The sequence below is a fragment of the Microchirus variegatus genome (genome assembly GCF_963457635.1).
Source record: "Microchirus variegatus genome assembly, chromosome: 10".
In the NCBI taxonomy this organism is placed as follows: Eukaryota; Metazoa; Chordata; class Actinopteri; order Pleuronectiformes; family Soleidae; genus Microchirus; species Microchirus variegatus.
In genome coordinates this window covers 4,784,911-4,803,088 of record NC_139811.1, presented here as the reverse complement: position 1 = coordinate 4,803,088, position 18,178 = coordinate 4,784,911, and the positions used below count along the sequence as shown (strand labels likewise).

At 39.1% G+C, this 18,178-nt stretch overlaps 1 protein-coding gene across 1 annotated transcript; it reads left to right on the top strand.

The window, feature by feature from the left end:
• Positions 1-839: 839 nt before the first annotated feature.
• On the top strand, positions 840-16,531 carry rab11fip4a (RAB11 family interacting protein 4 (class II) a; the record flags this gene model as incomplete). The annotated part of the gene is made up of 15 exons (XM_083897083.1): positions 840-992; positions 5,850-5,937; positions 7,528-7,616; positions 9,091-9,248; positions 9,357-9,500; positions 9,648-9,782; positions 10,986-11,021; positions 11,139-11,247; positions 11,676-11,779; positions 12,111-12,251; positions 12,415-12,496; positions 13,282-13,419; positions 13,519-13,665; positions 14,090-14,233; positions 15,079-16,531. 15 exons carry the CDS (start codon positions 840-842, stop codon positions 15,193-15,195), a joined length of 1,785 nt encoding a protein of 594 aa, XP_083753209.1. The 3' UTR covers positions 15,196-16,531.
• Between the last annotated feature and the right edge of the window lie 1,647 nt (positions 16,532-18,178).

Sequence of the window (18,178 nt, the reverse complement as noted above, 5' to 3'; positions counted from 1 at the left end):
TGCAGTGACCAGCCGCCTCCCCGTCCCCCTTAAAAAACAATGGGCGACTTGCAATGACCTCTCAGTAGGAAACCTCCCTAAAGGGGCCCCACCTCACTTCAACCTGTGTGAAGTTATCGTTCTGCAAGTTGGAAAATGAAGAGGATTATTTACAGTGTAATGCATATCTTTTTTACTCAGTTTATACATGTTTTTTTAAGTTATTGACAGTATTTTATTGTTCTATATATTTATAATGTTTTATAATGTAGGTTCTTTACAGTGTAATGTATTATTTGTTTTACTACGTTTATTTAGTTTTTTTAAGCTATTTACAGTATTTTATTGTTCTTTACATTTATATTTTCACATACTTTTTAATTAGAAAGGTTTTTCCATGTTATTTGATTCATTTTGAAAAAAAATATATATTTTGAAGTCGTACATTTTTCGTTGCTGTCAGATTATTTGTAACATAATGGTGATGAACACTGGTTGGAAGGAAGGGGCCCCCTGGGAGCCCTACAGACTAGAATCGCCTCTGTACGTCGTTCTATTTCTGGGTACCTAGCTTACACACCTGTATTATTAATTAGCATGGTGCCTGTGTGACGCACGAGCTCGTCTCCACATCGTAACTCCTCGCTCTTTTCCGTCACTTCTCGCGCCTCTCGACTGGAGACGGCGACACACACACACACACACACACACACACTCGACGGTTGGTCCTCTTTACACCGGGCGGGCGTCACAGTCGGTCGGTCTGAGAATGACGGCGACGGCCGTTTGACGAAGATAAACCCCGGTCTCCCCGCGTCGACGAAGCCCGCTGTTGCCGCTGCTGCCGCCGCCGCGCTGCGATGGACGGGCACGTATTCCCCGACCAGGAGCAGCTGCTGCAGTTCCTGAGGAGGCTGAAGGAGGTGTTCGACGTGTGCGACGAGGACGCCGACGGCTTCATTCGGGTGGAGCACTTGGTGGACCTCGGTCTTCAGTTCGGACAAGGAGACGAGGTGAGAGGCGGCGAATGACGAGGAAAACGACATATTATTAAGCGTTTTATTTTCGTCATAAAAAAGCTTCCCGACAGAAGCAGACAACCTGTCCCATGTTATTGAATGTCACAGGTGTGCTAGCATTAGCGGCTCGTTAATTACACAGTAATAGCCAACAGCGTATTATTGACCGGTGGCTGCGCTGCTCTGTTACACTTGATTTAGTGATTAGAGCCGTGTGTGTGTTTGCTGTTATTTAAAGCCAGACTAAATCACTGTCATTACTGACAGTGTTTTTGTTAATTCATTCTGCTTTTATTCCCCACGGGGACTGTCGTTAAAACGCTGTAAACCGATGTATTTTTAAGCTAACCTTATAGCAGGGGTCTCACCTGGGGGCCAATGCGCATCCATTGTGTTCACAATGTTGCATCATGATATCACACATATACTTAATAATACTATTTATGATGCAAAATTAATGTATAAATATCATTATCATTATATATCATATATCATTTTAAATTACATAAATAAAAGTCTGAACAGCTGTAATTAAAATTCGTACCAGGAGCCGCTTCGGACACTGCCATTCGTGGCTCGGGCCCTAACAAGTGCATTTATATAAGTAATTGAATGTTGTATATCATGGGTTCTCAAAGTTTTGATACCTGAGGGACAATTTAGGAACCCAACATTGGACTGAGGGCCGCCAAAGGAAAAAAAACAAACGAAGAAATCCCATATGTAATAATTTTAATGACCAGATTGCAGTTCTGCAGTTTACACTTATTGGTCTGTATCCAGTAATGTCCAATAAACATTTAACAAGCTTAGTAATCCCCTGGATTAACGATATCAACTGTAATTCATTGCGGGCCGCCAGAAATGTTTCTGCGGGCCGCCTTTGGCTTGAGGGCCACACTTTGAGAACCAATGTTGTATGTGATACGTTTAAAAATTTAATAATTATGACCAAATGTCTTATTATTACTGTAAAAATAACATTGCTAGCAAACATATATTATAATTCTATCACCTCGCTGGCCTTGTTTTTCATTATAACATGATATTAAGTGAGGGGCCGCCAGTTTGAGACCGCTGCCTTAAAGGTTAACTCAAAAAGGAATTTCTCACACACACACATAGATAGATGGATAGATTTGGTAATTACATTTTGGTAAATTTGGTTTGTTGTTATTTTTGCTTTCCTCCATGACACAAATGAGGCAAGAAGTCAGTGAATATAACTAAATATTAGTGAAACATTTGATTGATATTGTTCATGTTTAATAATAAAAAAATAACAACTACTAGAACAGGTGAATGTCACATATAGTCGACCCAGAGAAATTATTATTATGGGCCATTATATTATGAATTGGACCGATAACCAACCAGAGTACCAGCCTCTCCTGAGAAGTGTCTGTATACACATAGATAGATAGATAGATAGATAGATAGATAGATAGATAGATAGATAGATAGATAGATAGATAGATAGATAGATAGATCTAATGTTGACACTGCAGATTGCAACACACAGTGGCCCTTACACACCAGAAAGGATGGTGTTCATTTAGTTGTGTTTGTAATCGTTGCTCTGGCCGCTTTCCAAAGCACGACTCCATTAGTTTCAACACATTAATCTTCCCTAAATGTTACACATTGGATCTATAAATGTGATCCAGTGTTCTTTTTGTTTGCTCCTCGATGACAGTGAACTGCATTTAATTGGAGTGGAAAAATCAACCGAGAGCTTGTTTTTAGCATCGTCACTGTGAGGAAACAACTTGATTTGCGTGTTTTTAACATTCCCGCATGTTTATTTACAAAAAATAACTCATTTAAATGTTGTTTTTTCTATTACATGTATGTTATTATGATATACGGTGCATACTTTTTTAGTATTCAAAGAAGCTTCAACAGAGCTGAATGAAATGCAATTTAACTCCCGTGAACATCGTAGGTAGAGCTGCAACGAACGGTTATTTTCGTAATCGATTAATCCGTCGATTATTTTCTCGATTAATCGATGAATCGTTTGGTCCATAAAATGTCAGATGATGTCAAAAAACATCGTCCAGTGTTTGTCAAAGCTGGAAATGATGTTCTCGAACATTTTTGTTATGTTCACAAACCAAAAGATTCAGTTTTAATGATTTCTTTGTTATGTGGAGCAAAGAAACAAAGAAAATATTCACATTTAAGAAGCTGAAACAATCAGAAATCTTGTTTTAATCATGAAAAAAAGCTTCAATCCGATTATCGATTATCAAAATAGTTGGCGATTAATTTAGTAATCGATTAGTAATCGATTCATCGTTTCAGCTCTAATCGTAGGTGTCAAAAAACAAGCTGAAGAAAAGGCAAACAACATTGTCACAGAGAGTTATAATCAGATATCTCAAACAGAAAACATAACTTAAAATAACGTAAAATGTCACATACGCTTGTATTATGTTTAAATAATATAATTTAAGACACAAAACAACATGGCACACATCATCTTGAGGAGAGTAAATGTGAATTCTAAAGCTGCATAAAACATCACAGGTGTTAAACCTGGTAGGTGTTGACATTATAGTTCTACTTATTAGTTGTACACACTTACTTTAAATTAAATGTAAATAGTTTTTTGCTATCATTTAAAACAAAACACTGGAAAAATACAGTGAAATAAGTCAACTCTTCTCTCTGTATTTCGCTACATGATTGACGGAAGTCTACACTTGGTAACTCAAAAATGAACAATGTGGTGAATGTTTGTGGAGAGGCACTAAAGATGGCGGCTCACACACACACACACACACTTCAATCACTTGAGTCTAACAGAACATGTCGAGTACAATGAGTGCATCTGTCAGGAACAGTGTGATAAACTGACATCATATTGCAGGTCTACAGAAGCTTGTAGAGGCAACAAGACACGAGGATGTTATTGGAGCATATGAATCATTTTGTCAATAACATTTCAGTGTCCTCTTCAGGTCCGGGCCGCACCATAATTCAATAACAATGTTTATCGTGTTATTGATTTTTGCGATTATGATCGACGTCAAGCGATTTTACAACCTTTAAAAGTGATTACTTTTTCTTAGCCACATTGCACAGGTGAAGCAGGAGCATCGGGAAACATGTCACGAATGCAGATTAGCACAGATGCTAGTTCTAAAGTGACATCTTTATGCTGCGTCTGATGTGTTGTTTCGGGGGTTTAACAGCGTGTGAAGGAGGAGAAGCAACTGACGACGTTTAAAAGTTAAAGCTCTGTCCATGGTTCTGAACCTGAAACTGCAGCAGGGGTCAAAGCTGCAGTGTAGAACTGAAACAATTCATCGATTAATTGCTTTTTTTCATGATTAAAACAAGATTTCTGATTTTTTTAGCTTCTTAAATGTGAGCATTGTCTTTGTTTCTTTGCTCCACATAACAAAGAAATCATTAAAATCGATGATGAAAATAATCGTTAGTTTCCACTCTACACTCTTACAAATGAAAGTCCTAAGTAGAACCATATAAGGTTCTTCGGCTTGTCCTCAGAGTAGAACCCTTTTTTTGCTACAGGTAGAACCTTTATGGAGAAGAATAAGAATAGCCTTTCTTTTGGAGGGTTCCACCAAGAACCCTTTTAAAACCCTTTATTCAGGAAAGGGGTTTTAAAGGGTTCTCTGGATCAAAATGGTTCTTACTGGAACCATTAGTGTTACCAAGAACCCATAAGCAAATGGTTCCAGGTAGAACCTCAGCCCTTGTTGAAGGACCCTTTTTGAACCCTTATTTGTAAGAGTGTACAGCAGTGACTCTTGATATACTTTAGGGCCATAACTCCTCAACAATAATTGACACGCAATCATTTTCTTCTATTATAGCGCTATAGCAAAATGTTTAATATCTTATCAGTATAATAAATATACACTTTGAGATAGAAGACATACATGGAGCTGATTGCCTTTTAATTAGTGTTTAAAACACAACTAACTTTCTTTTAATTAACCTTTAATTAACATTCACTCAGGTGCAATTATCTGATTAGCCTTTAGCTCTAATTTGTCATTTGATTGCCTTTGAATTATTTGACATAGCACTTTGAATTACCTTGTTGTTGAAAGGTGCTATACAAATAATCTTGCCTTACAATACTGTGATTCTTCATGGAAATATGCAGAGTCTGTAGGTAAGGGGTGGAACATGTTGACCTAAATGCATCTGCTAATTAAAGAGATTAACCAACTACTAGCTGTGGGTAAAGACAGTAAACAGCAAAAAGAAAACAAGTCTTCACTTGGACTCCACTGTCTGCACTGGAAGTCCCAAAATACTGGCCCCTGCTCTAATAGGGTAATTTGTCAGCAGACAATTAACTAGTACCAGTTAGGTTCAACGATAGATTTCACATAAACGATATCAAACTGTGAAGGTGGATTTTCCTTGAGGCTGTCATGGCGACTAAGCGCCCAGAGTGCTTCACTAAAAATAACTCGGGCCTGCCACACTAAAAGGATGCTACTTCCTCATCTTTTTTTCCACTCCTCCTCCTCCTCCTCCTCCTCTCATCTCTATATCCTTAATCGCCATAGCAACGAGAGCTCCACAAGAAGTCTACGAGCGGATTGGTCGGCTATTAAGTAATGAAATGATCCGGCCTTGCTGCTGTGAAATCTGTGACATGTACAGTATATTCAGTCTGTGCCAATAAACTCTTCCAAATGTTCCACACCGGACCATTAAAGTAGACTCATGTGCCAAAATCAGGCAATTCTTTGTGTGTTTTACTTTGCATTTATGTCTCAGACTTATCCTTCATTTTGTCGAGACATTTCTAACTAACTGTCAGAAACAGGAATAAATGTATGTAACTTGTGTCTCCTGCAGGTAAAGGCATTGACCAGGCACCTGGATCCTAACGCTCACGGGAAAATCAACTTCAAAGACTTTTGCCACGGAGTGTTTGCTATCAAAGGTGAGAAAGAATCGTACCTGCTTTTGTTTTCCATCCCTGTCCATTTGACCGATACAGTGCTCGGCTACGTTAGCTGCTAGCTGTTGGCTTGATTTCCACTTTAAAGATACGAGAGTGGTAGCCGTCTTTTTTTTTTTTTAACTCTCTGCAATAAAGCAACACATCACAAACGGTTTCCTTTTTAAACTGTAGATAATCTTCCTCCAGCACTGAATGGTACATTATCATCTTTATCACCCCCAAAGTACAAGAGATGGAGCTTTTCAAGAAGTGGATTGTGGATTCTAGCTAAAAAAAAAAAAATGAGCTACTAAAAACGAAATGGACATACGGGTGTAATATGTCATCAATCGGACTTGTTTTGGTTTTATTTATTTATTTATTTATTTATTTTTAAACTCTCTTTATTAATTTTCTGACACTTTAAACAATGCAGTACAGCCATATAAAAACCTCACATACGTACACTCTTACCAATACACAAGACAAGGGGGGTATGCATATATACTGTAAAAAATTAAATTAAATAAAATAAATATATACAATAAAATTAAAATAAAATAAAAAATTGAATAAAGACAGATTAATTTTGAAAATACAATGAAATATTAATATATATACATATATATACACACTGCATGTATATAATAGCATTAGGTAAAGCAAAGAAATTAAAAACCAAACAAAGAAATTAATAAAAATTAAAAAGTTAAGTGTCCTTCTAGCTCTTGCCAGCCAACTGTGCATTATGAGTAAAATAATCTAGAAATGGTTGACAGATACTGTAAAATTTTCCTTTTGTTTTGGTTTTATTTTACCTGTATTTCCACGTTATATTACACCTTTCTGCATAGTATTGTTTGGCAACTAACCCATCGATCACAGAGCCGTGTGTGTGCAGCTCGGTTCCAGCAACTAGGAGGTTTATGACCATAAAAACAAGTTGATGTATGGAAGTAGACATCCATAACTCACATATATGTGCGATAGGACCATTCTATGGTCGCTTTAAGTTTAATAAGTAGGGGTAAGAATCTTTTTTATTATCTCACGATTCGATTCGATTCAAAATCGATTCTAAACGATGCAAAGGATGATCTACTCCAGTCTGCTTTGCATGACAGAATGACAAATTGAGACATTAAAGTGTCTTTATTAAACATTTATCCATGCTTAGATGGAATTGTTGTGCATAAGTAACAAAAACAAAAGTGCCTCTTTATTAAAATCCCTATTAAACACCCCTATTATAAAGGATGATGTGTGGAAACCATGTGACCGAACATCTACATTTCTCTGTAATGGAAAAACAGTGGAATGGTGGATAAGATGAGGAGAAAGCACAACGTTCCTCCAAATAAATAGTGCAATAAATCAAATATTCCTACAATAATAGATTCAGCGCACACGTTTTAACTCTTTAATTGACATCCTCATGTTGTATCTTCTCATCCTTCTGTGCTGGCCCAGACTTTTGCATCATCTACTGCTTATTCTCAGAGCTTAACAGCACTGGACGACCTTGTGACGTGAAGGTGATTTCCCACTAAGCGTCAATTGTGTAATTTCATCTCTCTTTCTGTCTTTTAGGCTGTGAGGAGATCCTGAAGATGGCTGTGGGTCCTCGCAGCGCCTCGTCCAACCAACCGTCCGTGACTGACAACGGCTACATTTACCAGGTACCAGGTCTTCTCTTGTGATGCTTTATCAAGAAAAAACCATGATCACCAACCTCATACTTGGAGGAAGAGGATTTTACAAACGGATATTTGTGCTAAATACCATGATACCCAGTATCTGTTTGTTGCAGTGTATGACCGTTCATTCGTCCGCTAGAGATTAGGCCAACTGAGCGGTTGCTAAGCAACAAGAGAGCACTGCTCTTGATTCGGCCTTGCTGTTCCACAGACTGCTGTGCTTGAGATTTGACTGCTGGTTACGTAGCAGCAAGCAAGCACACGGGAGGGAGGGAGGCAGGGAGGGAGGGAGGGAGTCTTCATCCAACCAATTGTGCGTAGGGTTAATTACCAGGAAAAATGTCCTAAAGAGGAAAAGGGTAAAGGTTTATCCTCTAAAAACCTTTACCCTTTTCCTCTTTAGGACATTTTTCCTGGTAATTAACCCTAGTTTTTTCAGGACCAGTCGTCCTCACGGGGACCAAAACCAAGTCCTAATGAGGCAGAAGGTTGCATTAAGGTTGGGGTTAGGTAATGAGTGGTTATGGTTAATGTTGTTTAGACCGTCCAGGTGTGTGTGTGTGTGTGTGGTTGTGTACCTCAGTTGCCACAGTTGGGTGTAGCCAGACAGTGACATGCATAATTCAACACACTGGTCTGTTACATCCCACTCTGTCCTCACATCTTCAGGTGAAATACTGGGAGAGACATGTTTTAGGTTTATTTCTTTTATTATTTCTGCCAAAAAAATGGAGAAGAATAAGAATAGCCTTTATTATTATTGTATTGCATACAACGGAAATAGAGTGCAACCCATTTGGTACATAAGAAACGGTTTAAATTAACAATTTAACCCTAGAACACCATTGCCGGGTTTTTATATGGTCCCCTCATGATGCTTTTCTTTCATTTTGTTAGACATGACACAGTTTAAAATAAAAGAACATTACTCAAATGTGTCATGTTAGTACTTTTTATTGGGTGTATTTATTATCTCGGGTAAAAAAAATCACCCGGCGTTAGTGATGGTGTTTTGAATTTGAACGATAGTGTTCTAGGGTTAATGACAATTAAAGCAATGTCATAGTACAAGAATAAATAAGCTATATGGATAGAAAAGAGGAGATTGAAGAGGTGTGGTTGCATTTCTGTGGTATTGATAGTTATCCATCGATAAATATGAATATTAATTACACTTGGGACGATATTGCACGTGACAAACGGGAGATATTGCACTTTTATGATATTGCACATAGTAACGTGACAGATTCATGGTATAATGGTGCAATGGTGTTTTTTGTTTGTATTGAAAAAGACCTGAAACTACCAGTACCCCGAGTGCCCTGAAATATTTAGTTTCTGCTGTTGTTTCATGTTGAAGTTGCTCAGAAAATATGACCTTTTAACACATTTGACACATTTGAGATTGCATATTACTTTGTTGGTAACACAACACACAAATGTGTCTAACCTCTAGAACGGCGAGGCCCGGCTGCGCACCCCAATCATCCTGTGCACGCGATCTTACCCCGAATGCAACGCCAACAGCGAGGTGTGCGGCGCCGATGGGGAGTGCGACATGGACAGCAGCACCGAACACAGCTCTGACTCTCTGCATCCAAAACGGAAAGACAGGTCGGTGACAGTGACACAACATTCATGAGGACGAGACCTTGTTGTTGTTGTTGTTGTTGTTATTACATATCCTAAAATGTTGTTGTTGTTCCACGGCCACCTCTCTAGCCACCTCGCTGGCTCTGCGTCTGCGTCTGTCATCTCTGGAGAGGAGCAGTTTGAGGACTACGGCGAGGGGGAGGATGTGGAGTTCATTCCGAGCAGCCCGTGCCCCGAGGAAGACAACCAAACTAATGGCTTCTCAGATTGTAGGTCAGTGGGCAGACTAATTACACTTTCTAAATGTATTTCCCCTTGTAGGATTTCCAGGTGAAAAAGTCTTCACATGGTACGGTGGCTCTATTCACTGTTCCCCTACTGCTTTTTAACGCTAATGTTGTTTCTTCTTTGTCGTTGCAGTGCTGGCCAGACCCCTCAGAAGATGAGGCAGCTCTATAACAGCGAGCTGCTGGACATCTACTGCTCTCAGTGCTGCAAGAAAGTGAATCTGCTCAATGACCTGGAGGCTCGACTTCGAAACCTCAAGGGTAACAGGTAAACAACACACACACACACACACACACACACACACACACATACTGTACATACACTACTGTTCAAAAGTGTGGGGTCACTTAGAAATGACCTTATTTTTTAAGGAAAACCACCTTTTTTCAATGAATATAACATTAAATGAATCAGAAACACACGATATACATTGTATACATCATTATTTCTAATCTTCTCAATGTCTTGACTTTATTTTTTATTCATTTTGCAACTCTTTCAATTAATAAAAGTGTGACTTTTAATGGAAAACACAAAAAATATATGTATAGGTGACCCCAAACCTTTGAACGGTAGTGTATATACTGTATATTCGCACACGTACACACACACAGAACATCTAATCCCTAATCCCTCCCTCTTATTCTCTTGGCACCAGACACTGTATCCATATCAAATGGTGAAAGTGGTTGCCATAGCAACCGCATCCCAAATCTGTGTCTGGTTTTGAGAGGCCGGTACAATGCAGCAACGCTATCTTTGGGTTAAATCAGAATAGACTGTGTTTAGAAATGACAGAAGCAGTAAGAGCAGAGCTCTTTTGGTTAAAGGAGGAACGTGGAATGGAATATTATTAACGCTGGAATGGACAACTTTTGTCTTAGATTTATCATTATGATTCGAAAGTATGTATATATACATATATATATATGTATATATGTATGCATATATGTCTATATGTGTATATATATATATTGCACAGCATAATGGTGAACGAGAAATGACGCCATGCTTATATTGATCCCTGCTAAGTCTTATTTCACTTTCATTATTCTCTTGGCACCCGCCCGGGACACAGTCAGTTTTCATTGATAAATACATTAAAAAACTTGATTCACAGCACAGAGGAAATGCGATTCTACCTTAATATCCACGACCATGAAGAGAACAGTGTCCACGTGGTGTCTGTCACCACCCTCTTTGTCTCCAAATTGGTGCTGATAACTTCTCAGGAGCCAGTGTTGTGCTGTAATTAGCATCCCTGCTGTTTTTCTTGTGCTGTAAATGTAGGTGTGGGGGGGTGTGGGGGTGTGCATATTATGACACAACACAACACCAGTTCTTAAGAGTAATTACCTACAGTACATCCTCACCAGCATCTTGCTGCTGCTGCATTTTTACCACCAAGCGGAAAACAACTCTTATATCTTTGAAATCACATAACGGAGAAACTTTTCTCTCTCGTTTCAGCCCGAACAGAAAGATTACCAGCACTGCGTTTGGACGGTGAGTGACCTCAACTCCATAGGGAGAGGAGAACATCTAATCACAATAATGGCTTTTACCATTTAACAGTGTAATAACAGCGTTGTCGTCCTCCTCCTCCTCCTTCTCCCCGTGCAGTCAGCTGTTCCAGGCCAACCACAGCGTGTTTGGCTCGAGTCAGGGCAGCAGCACCGAGGATCTGTTCACAGACAGCATCGACTCCTGTGACCTCGACATCACAGAGAAAGTCAGTAAACAAACATTTACACAAACACACAAACCACCACACTTTACACCTCGGTTAATTATTAAAACAGTTTAATGTTTGATGAGGGACGCGTTTTCACTTTCTGGTGCGGAGACTCGTGCTTTAATACCACTGTGACTTTTTCTGCACTGTAGTTTTATACCGACACTGTTTTTGTGTTTTCTTATTTATGTTAAATAGCTGAGCTGCAACAAAGTAAAGACAAGAACGTTACAGTTATGTCTTTTTTCGGGCCTATGTACATAATGTGTATATATACAAGTCAGAGGAGGAAAAGAAAATGTCTTAAAGCTAAATTAATCTCTTGTTTTTATGATATGCATGTGATTTAATTTGTATAAAAACAGCCTCCTGTAGTGTTTTTTTTTTCATTAGTCACATATAAAACCAGGATTATTGTCCCTCAGGTCAGTTATCTGGAGAAGAAAGTGACAGAGTTGGAAAGCGACAGTGTGGCCAACAGTGACCTGAAATCTAAACTCAAACAGGAAAACACTCAACTGGTCCACAGGTGGGTAAACACACACAGAGTCACTCTCATATTTCTCAATGCAGGCTTAACAGTCATCACTTTCACTTTTTTTTAAATTACATTTTTGTTTGAAAATTCCCATTTTCATCTGTAATATTACTTTTTAATTGTGAATTGCTCAAAATTACATTATGCTTTTGCACGTAAGAGTAAAGGCTCTGCAGGTTTTTAGCTCACCCTCATCTCGGCATCTCCCTTCCATCCAGTCCGATCTGAAAGCAGGTTCATAGCCAATGCATTCAACACATCGCTGAAAGTGTGTTTTATTATTTTCCCCCTCACTGTGCGTCTGTCTGTGTCCACACTCCAGGGTCCATGAGCTGGAGGAGCAGGTGAAGGATGCGGAGGCGAGAGCAGACCAGTGTCTGGAGGAGGAGACCAGGAGGCACCGCGAGGTTTACAGCAAGATGGAGAGAGACAGAAACCAAGAGTTGGACATGCTCCATAACAGGTAACCTTACCTTATCAGCCATGGAGTCAAGTCATCAGACATCAGTAACTTATCATTATATCCTTAAACGTCATGCGTCTATCTACGTCTATATACTTCAGCGTACTGGTTATGGTTGTTGCTTTCATAGCAGCATCATGATGTGTATGTGTGTGTTAAACAGAGTACAACAGTTAGAGGAAGAGAACGGAGAGATGAAGATAAACGTGTGCAGACTCAAGTCTCAGACAGAGAAACTGGACCAGGTGAGTGTGACTTACTAAAATACTTTTTATTCTCCTGTACTTTTGGCCATTGTTCTGTAATAATAAACACTTTGTGTGGGTGTGTGTATGGTGATTATTGAGTTTTTAGGAATGTGGCTTGGTTCAAAAGTTTGGGGTCACTTAGAAATGCCCTTATTTTGGAAGGAAAAGCATTTTTTTTTCAATGAATATAACATTAAATGAATCATAAATACACTCTATACATTGTTAATGTGGTAAACGACTATTCTAGCTGCAAACGTCTGGTTTTTAATGGAATAAGTACATAGGTGTATAGAGGCCCATTTCCAGTGTTCTAATGGTACATTGTGTTTGCTAATGGTGTTAGAAGACGGATGATTAGAAAACCCTTGTGCAATGATGTTAGCACAGCTGAAAACAGTTTTGCTGGTTATTATTTTGAATTTAAAAAATCATTATTTCTAATCTTGTCAATGTCTTGCCTATATTTTCTAGTCATTTTGCAACTCTTTTGATGAATAAAAGTGTGACTTTTAATGGAAAACACAAACAAAATTGTATAGGTGAGCCCAAACTTTTGAACAGTAGTGTAAACTCTGCTATAGAAACATGCTACAAAAACCAAATTATCTTTATTTTATGTGTTTTAATGTAATTATTACTGTATTTTGTGGGCATTAAGTTCAATTTCTGCCCGTAAACCCTCCTTGAAATGTTACATGCTGCACCTTAAGGCGAGAGTACAGTGTTGTAAATGGGTCAGCAACCATTGTTTGTCTTCGTCTCTCTCTCTCTCTCTGCAGGAGAAGCAGAGGATGACGGACAAACTGGAGGACACGAGTCTGAGGCTGAAGGACGAGATGGATCTCTACAGAAAGATACTGGACAAGCTGTGGTACAACCGCCACGCCTTTCAGAAGGAGAAGGAGTCCATGCAGGAGGTATGTGTGGCGCTCGAGATAACCGCTGAGTAACTTTGTGGGGGGTTTTTTTATTGACTCTGGTCTCCCCCCCGCCCAACCCACCCCTCGACCCTGCAGCTGATTGAAGACCTTCGCCGGGAGGTGGATTACCTGCAGGTGTTCAAACTGGAGATGGAGCACCCGGGGAAAGGCAAGGGACTGTCGGAGTACAACGCCAAGACCAGGGAGAGTGAAATGGAGCATGAAGTCAGGAGGCTGAAACAGGTTCACACACACACTCTCACTTTACGTGTCCTTCTATTTATTTCCAAAATACTCGTCGACTGCACAGACACTGACAGAATGAATTATACACCAAGGTCATTGTCTTTTTTTCTTACTGTGAGTATTGCAGGTGTTTTTACACTCTCTACAAAAACTAAAGAGAGAAACTGTAGAGTAAATATCGCTTGTGTATGTACACAGATGATGATGAAGGCTCCAAATGTTTATCTTGTTTACAAATTAGACTCAGTTTTATTGCCCCTGCCAAGGATGTTGTTTTTGGCCGTGTGAGCAGCATGATTCAAAAAGATTCAGGATTATTTTTCTTTCATATTTTAACCTTTGCGGGATAGATGTACCGAGAGTGCTTTCTCTAGTATTTAAACTCAACCCGGGGTGTAACGTTCTGCCTTTGCTCCCACAGGAGAACTACAAGCTGCACGATCAGAACGACGACCTGAACGCCCAGATTCTCAGTCTGAGTTTGTACGAGGCCAAGAACCTGTTTGCCTGTCACACCAAGGCCCAGTGTCTGGCTGCAGAGATCGACAACGCATCCAGAGACGAGGTCAGTCTGCTGCTGCTGGATGAATTTACTGTACACTACATATATACAATTTGTATTGTGTTTTCCACACTTTTTTCCATCAAAAGAGTTGCAAAATGAATGGAAAATATAGTCAAGACATTGACAAGATTAGAAATAGGGATTGTTATTCCCAATAATAACCAGCAAAACTGTTTTCAGCTGTTCTAACATCATTGCACAAGGGTTTTCTAATCATCCAATGGTCTTCTAACACCATTAGCAAACACAATGTACCATTAGAACACTGGAAATGGGCCTCTATACACCTATGTACATACTCCATTAAAAAGAGTGCTGGGTTGCTAGGTTAATGCATGATGCGTTTCCATGACGACTGGCCGGAAAAAAAGACCCGTGCTTACGTGCCTTGACACCGGAGTCCAGGTTCCTGTTAGCTGCGTTAGCTCCTTTAGCGCCATTGCTACAAATAACCAGCGTACCTGTGTACTGCGTATGTGTGCCTGTTTTTAAACTTTATACTTTTTGACTGATTTTAACTATCCGGAGTCACGTAAGCATGACGTCACTCGCATCTTTCTCCGGTCAGTCGTCATGGAAACGCGTCGTGCATTAACGTGCGTTAACGTTGGTGACGTTTGCAGCTAGAATAGTCGTTTACCACGTTAACAATGTATAGAGTGTGTTTCTGATTCATTTAATGTTATATTCATTGAAAAAAAAGTGCTTTTCCTTCAAAAATAAGGACATTTCTAAGTGAGCACAGACTTTTGAACGGTAGTGTGTATGTGTTACGTATGTATGTGTTTTCGTAGAACTGCCCTTTTTTAACGTGTCTCTCCCTCTCTTTTCTCTGTGTGTGTCAGCTGGTCGACGCTTTGAAGGAGCAGGAGGAGATCAACCTGCGTCTGAGGCAGTACATGGATAAAATCATTTTGGCCATTCTCGACCACAACCCTTCTATACTGGAGATCAAAGGCTAAACACACACACTCACACACACTTACTCACTCACACACACACACACACACACTAAAGTATTGTATATCCTTCAGCACCACAGCAGTTGTTTGTTTATATTAGATGAACCCAGCGACCAACATATGTGTGTTTTTACGCCATCTAGAGGCGCTGCCAATACTGCAGTGGCGAGTCTCAGACGCACAATATTCACATTTTTGAATAAGAGCTGGACTTTGTTGTGACAATCACCAGAAAATACAGAAGAAGAAAAAATACAAGGACACCTGCCATGTTCCAGCAAATGAAGAATAGTGTCATATATTTAACGACTGTGGCTGTAAATGAGTTTAAATACATGTGTGTGTTCTCTGCTCGAGGTTTGGAGAAGTATCGTTGGGAAAAAAAATTCACGCTGAACACAAATTAAACAGATAAAACTACATTCTTTTGAAGGAGCATGCATTCAAACATGAATGCTGTTACTGGGAGTCGCCTCCACAGTACTGGCAGTTTACTACTATTTCCATCCAACACCATTTCATCTTTGAAGCCACTGAAAACTGCCACAGTTCACTTTATTCCTTAAATAAGACACTTAAATTGCGTTGATTGTCGCGTCAGAGAGTGAAAACAGAAGCCACATGTGAGGAGTGTTAAAGAGAGTGCTCGGTGCCAAACGTAGAACCTCACCAGTGTTTACTTTAAACGTGTTTACGACAAGACTGTTTGCCAAAGCTGTTCATAGGGTTGTGGAATTATTCATCGCCCAGGCAGCCGTTTGTTTCTGTTGTTATCTAACGATGGGATAAGAATCCCTCGATTCATCGATAATGAATCGCTTGGTCCAAAAAACGTTGATCAGTGTTTGTCAAACTTGCAAATGACGATGTTCTCGAATGTCTCGGTTTGTCCACAAGCCAAAATTATTCAGTTTTAATTATTTCTTTGTTATGTGGAGCAAAGAAACCAAGAAAATATTCACATTTAAGAAGCTAAAACAATCAGAAATCTTGTTTTAATCATGAAATAAGACAACAGAGGAACAGAGGCCCAGTCATTTATACGTAAATTTGTACATAAATTCGGCAAACGAACGATGCAATAATTATGTAAATCTGGAATGCTATAATAGTGTTTTTATTCTCACGTTCAAATGAAAATGGTCTATATGTCGCTGAGCAAATAACACACAACGATCTCCAGACTTCACTCATTCACAATCAAAAACTGGCTCCACTTCCTCCAATCATCACACAGAAGCCCAGTTTTCGCGTCCGCCCACTGCTCCACTAAATCGTTTTTCACATATTCGTCCAATCAGCGTCAAGTTCACCCTTACGCAGTGAAAAAAATACCTATTCTGTGTTGTCACATAGAGCAGTGTTTCCCTACCCTGGTCCTCAGGGAACTCTGCCCTGCCATGTTTTAGATGTTGCCCTGCTCCAACACACCTGATTCAGATGAAACATTACATTTTTGAAAAAAAATAAACAAAAGTTGAAACATTTAAAAAAAAAAAAAAATTGAGACATTACATTTCTGAAAAAAAAATGTTTTTGAACAAAAGTTGAAATATTACATTTTTTGGAGAAAAGAAAATGACAAAAGCTGACATAAAACTTGTTTTTTTCTTTTTTTTTTTTAAATTGACAAAAGTTGTTTTTAGAAAACATTGAAACATTTAATTATTTGAAGTTCGTTATCAGGCTTCTGCAGAGCTCGATAATGAGCTGACTATTTGAATCAGGTGGGTTTTTTTTAGCAGGGCAACATGTAAAACATGGCAGGACAGAGTTCCCTGAGGACCAGGGTTGGGAAACACTGACATAGAGAACAGTTGAAGCTGAGCTTCAAGTGGTTTTAATGCAGAGGCTGCTTCGGCATTATTTGACGACATTTTAACAGGAAGTCGAGCTTCTTCTTCTTAAGAGTTTGTCTTGGAGCAATCGCCGCTGCTCTGTGGAGACCAGATTTCCAGGTCAATCTGTCTTACATTTATATGTGGAAGTCTCCGTAAAGATAAAGGTGGGCAAGATAAATCATTTAAGATAACGTTGTGATTGTTGTTTTGAAGATTTGCTAATTGACATTCTCGAGTCTTAATAAATTGCTGCAAAAAAACAATGAAACTCCACTCTTTCCCAGAATGTGTACAAATGGATTTACAGTTGTTTTGTGGTTCATTTTTGACACATTGGGAAACCCAGAAAAATAAATCAAATAAAAAGTGGACGTCCCTTCAGCTCGTTACCTTGACAAAATCTGGTCTTAAAGGTCTGATGAATTCTACCCGTTTTTACTTGAATGCTTAAGTTTAAAGAAAATAAGAGTTGTTTTCCTGAAACATTGTGTCCAGGGATATCATTTGTAATTTAATAATTTAATCGTTGTTGTTCTGTATTTATTATACATGGACTGACACTGTTGTGGTGCCAATTTACTTCCTAATACTAATAAAGCCAAGGGAGTTCATAGCGCCACCTAGTGTCGTGGAAATGCCATCTAACGTTGTGATAATGTTGTGAGTGAAGCTTCTTTTCCACTCACTCACTCACTCACACTGACATGTGGCTTTTGTCTGAGCGGAGAATATAGAGCTAAATAACACAGATGTTAAAGTTTTAAAGGACAGCACTGATCCCACCGGTTCATTGTTTTTGCTATCGTCGTGAATTAGCTTAAATCTGAGGAGCGAAACTGTAATATTCTGCCAGCGTAAGTTAGCGTCACGTCCGCTGAGTTCACCTTTAATATTTCTCTTGTTTTCCATCACTGCTGTGATCTATAACCTATAGAAGCTGCCAAAAAAAAGGCTACTCCACGTACTGTAAGTGTCCCGGCAGTGAGCTGCTAATGTGAGCACTACGTCATATGTAATAAACGAAGCTAGTTTTGCTGCTGCTTTTCACAAAATCACCACTTAATTGTTTATTTTGACTGTTTATTTAATCTTTTTGTACATTTTACATATGATAAATGAATGAATGACGCTTTTCTCTGTTG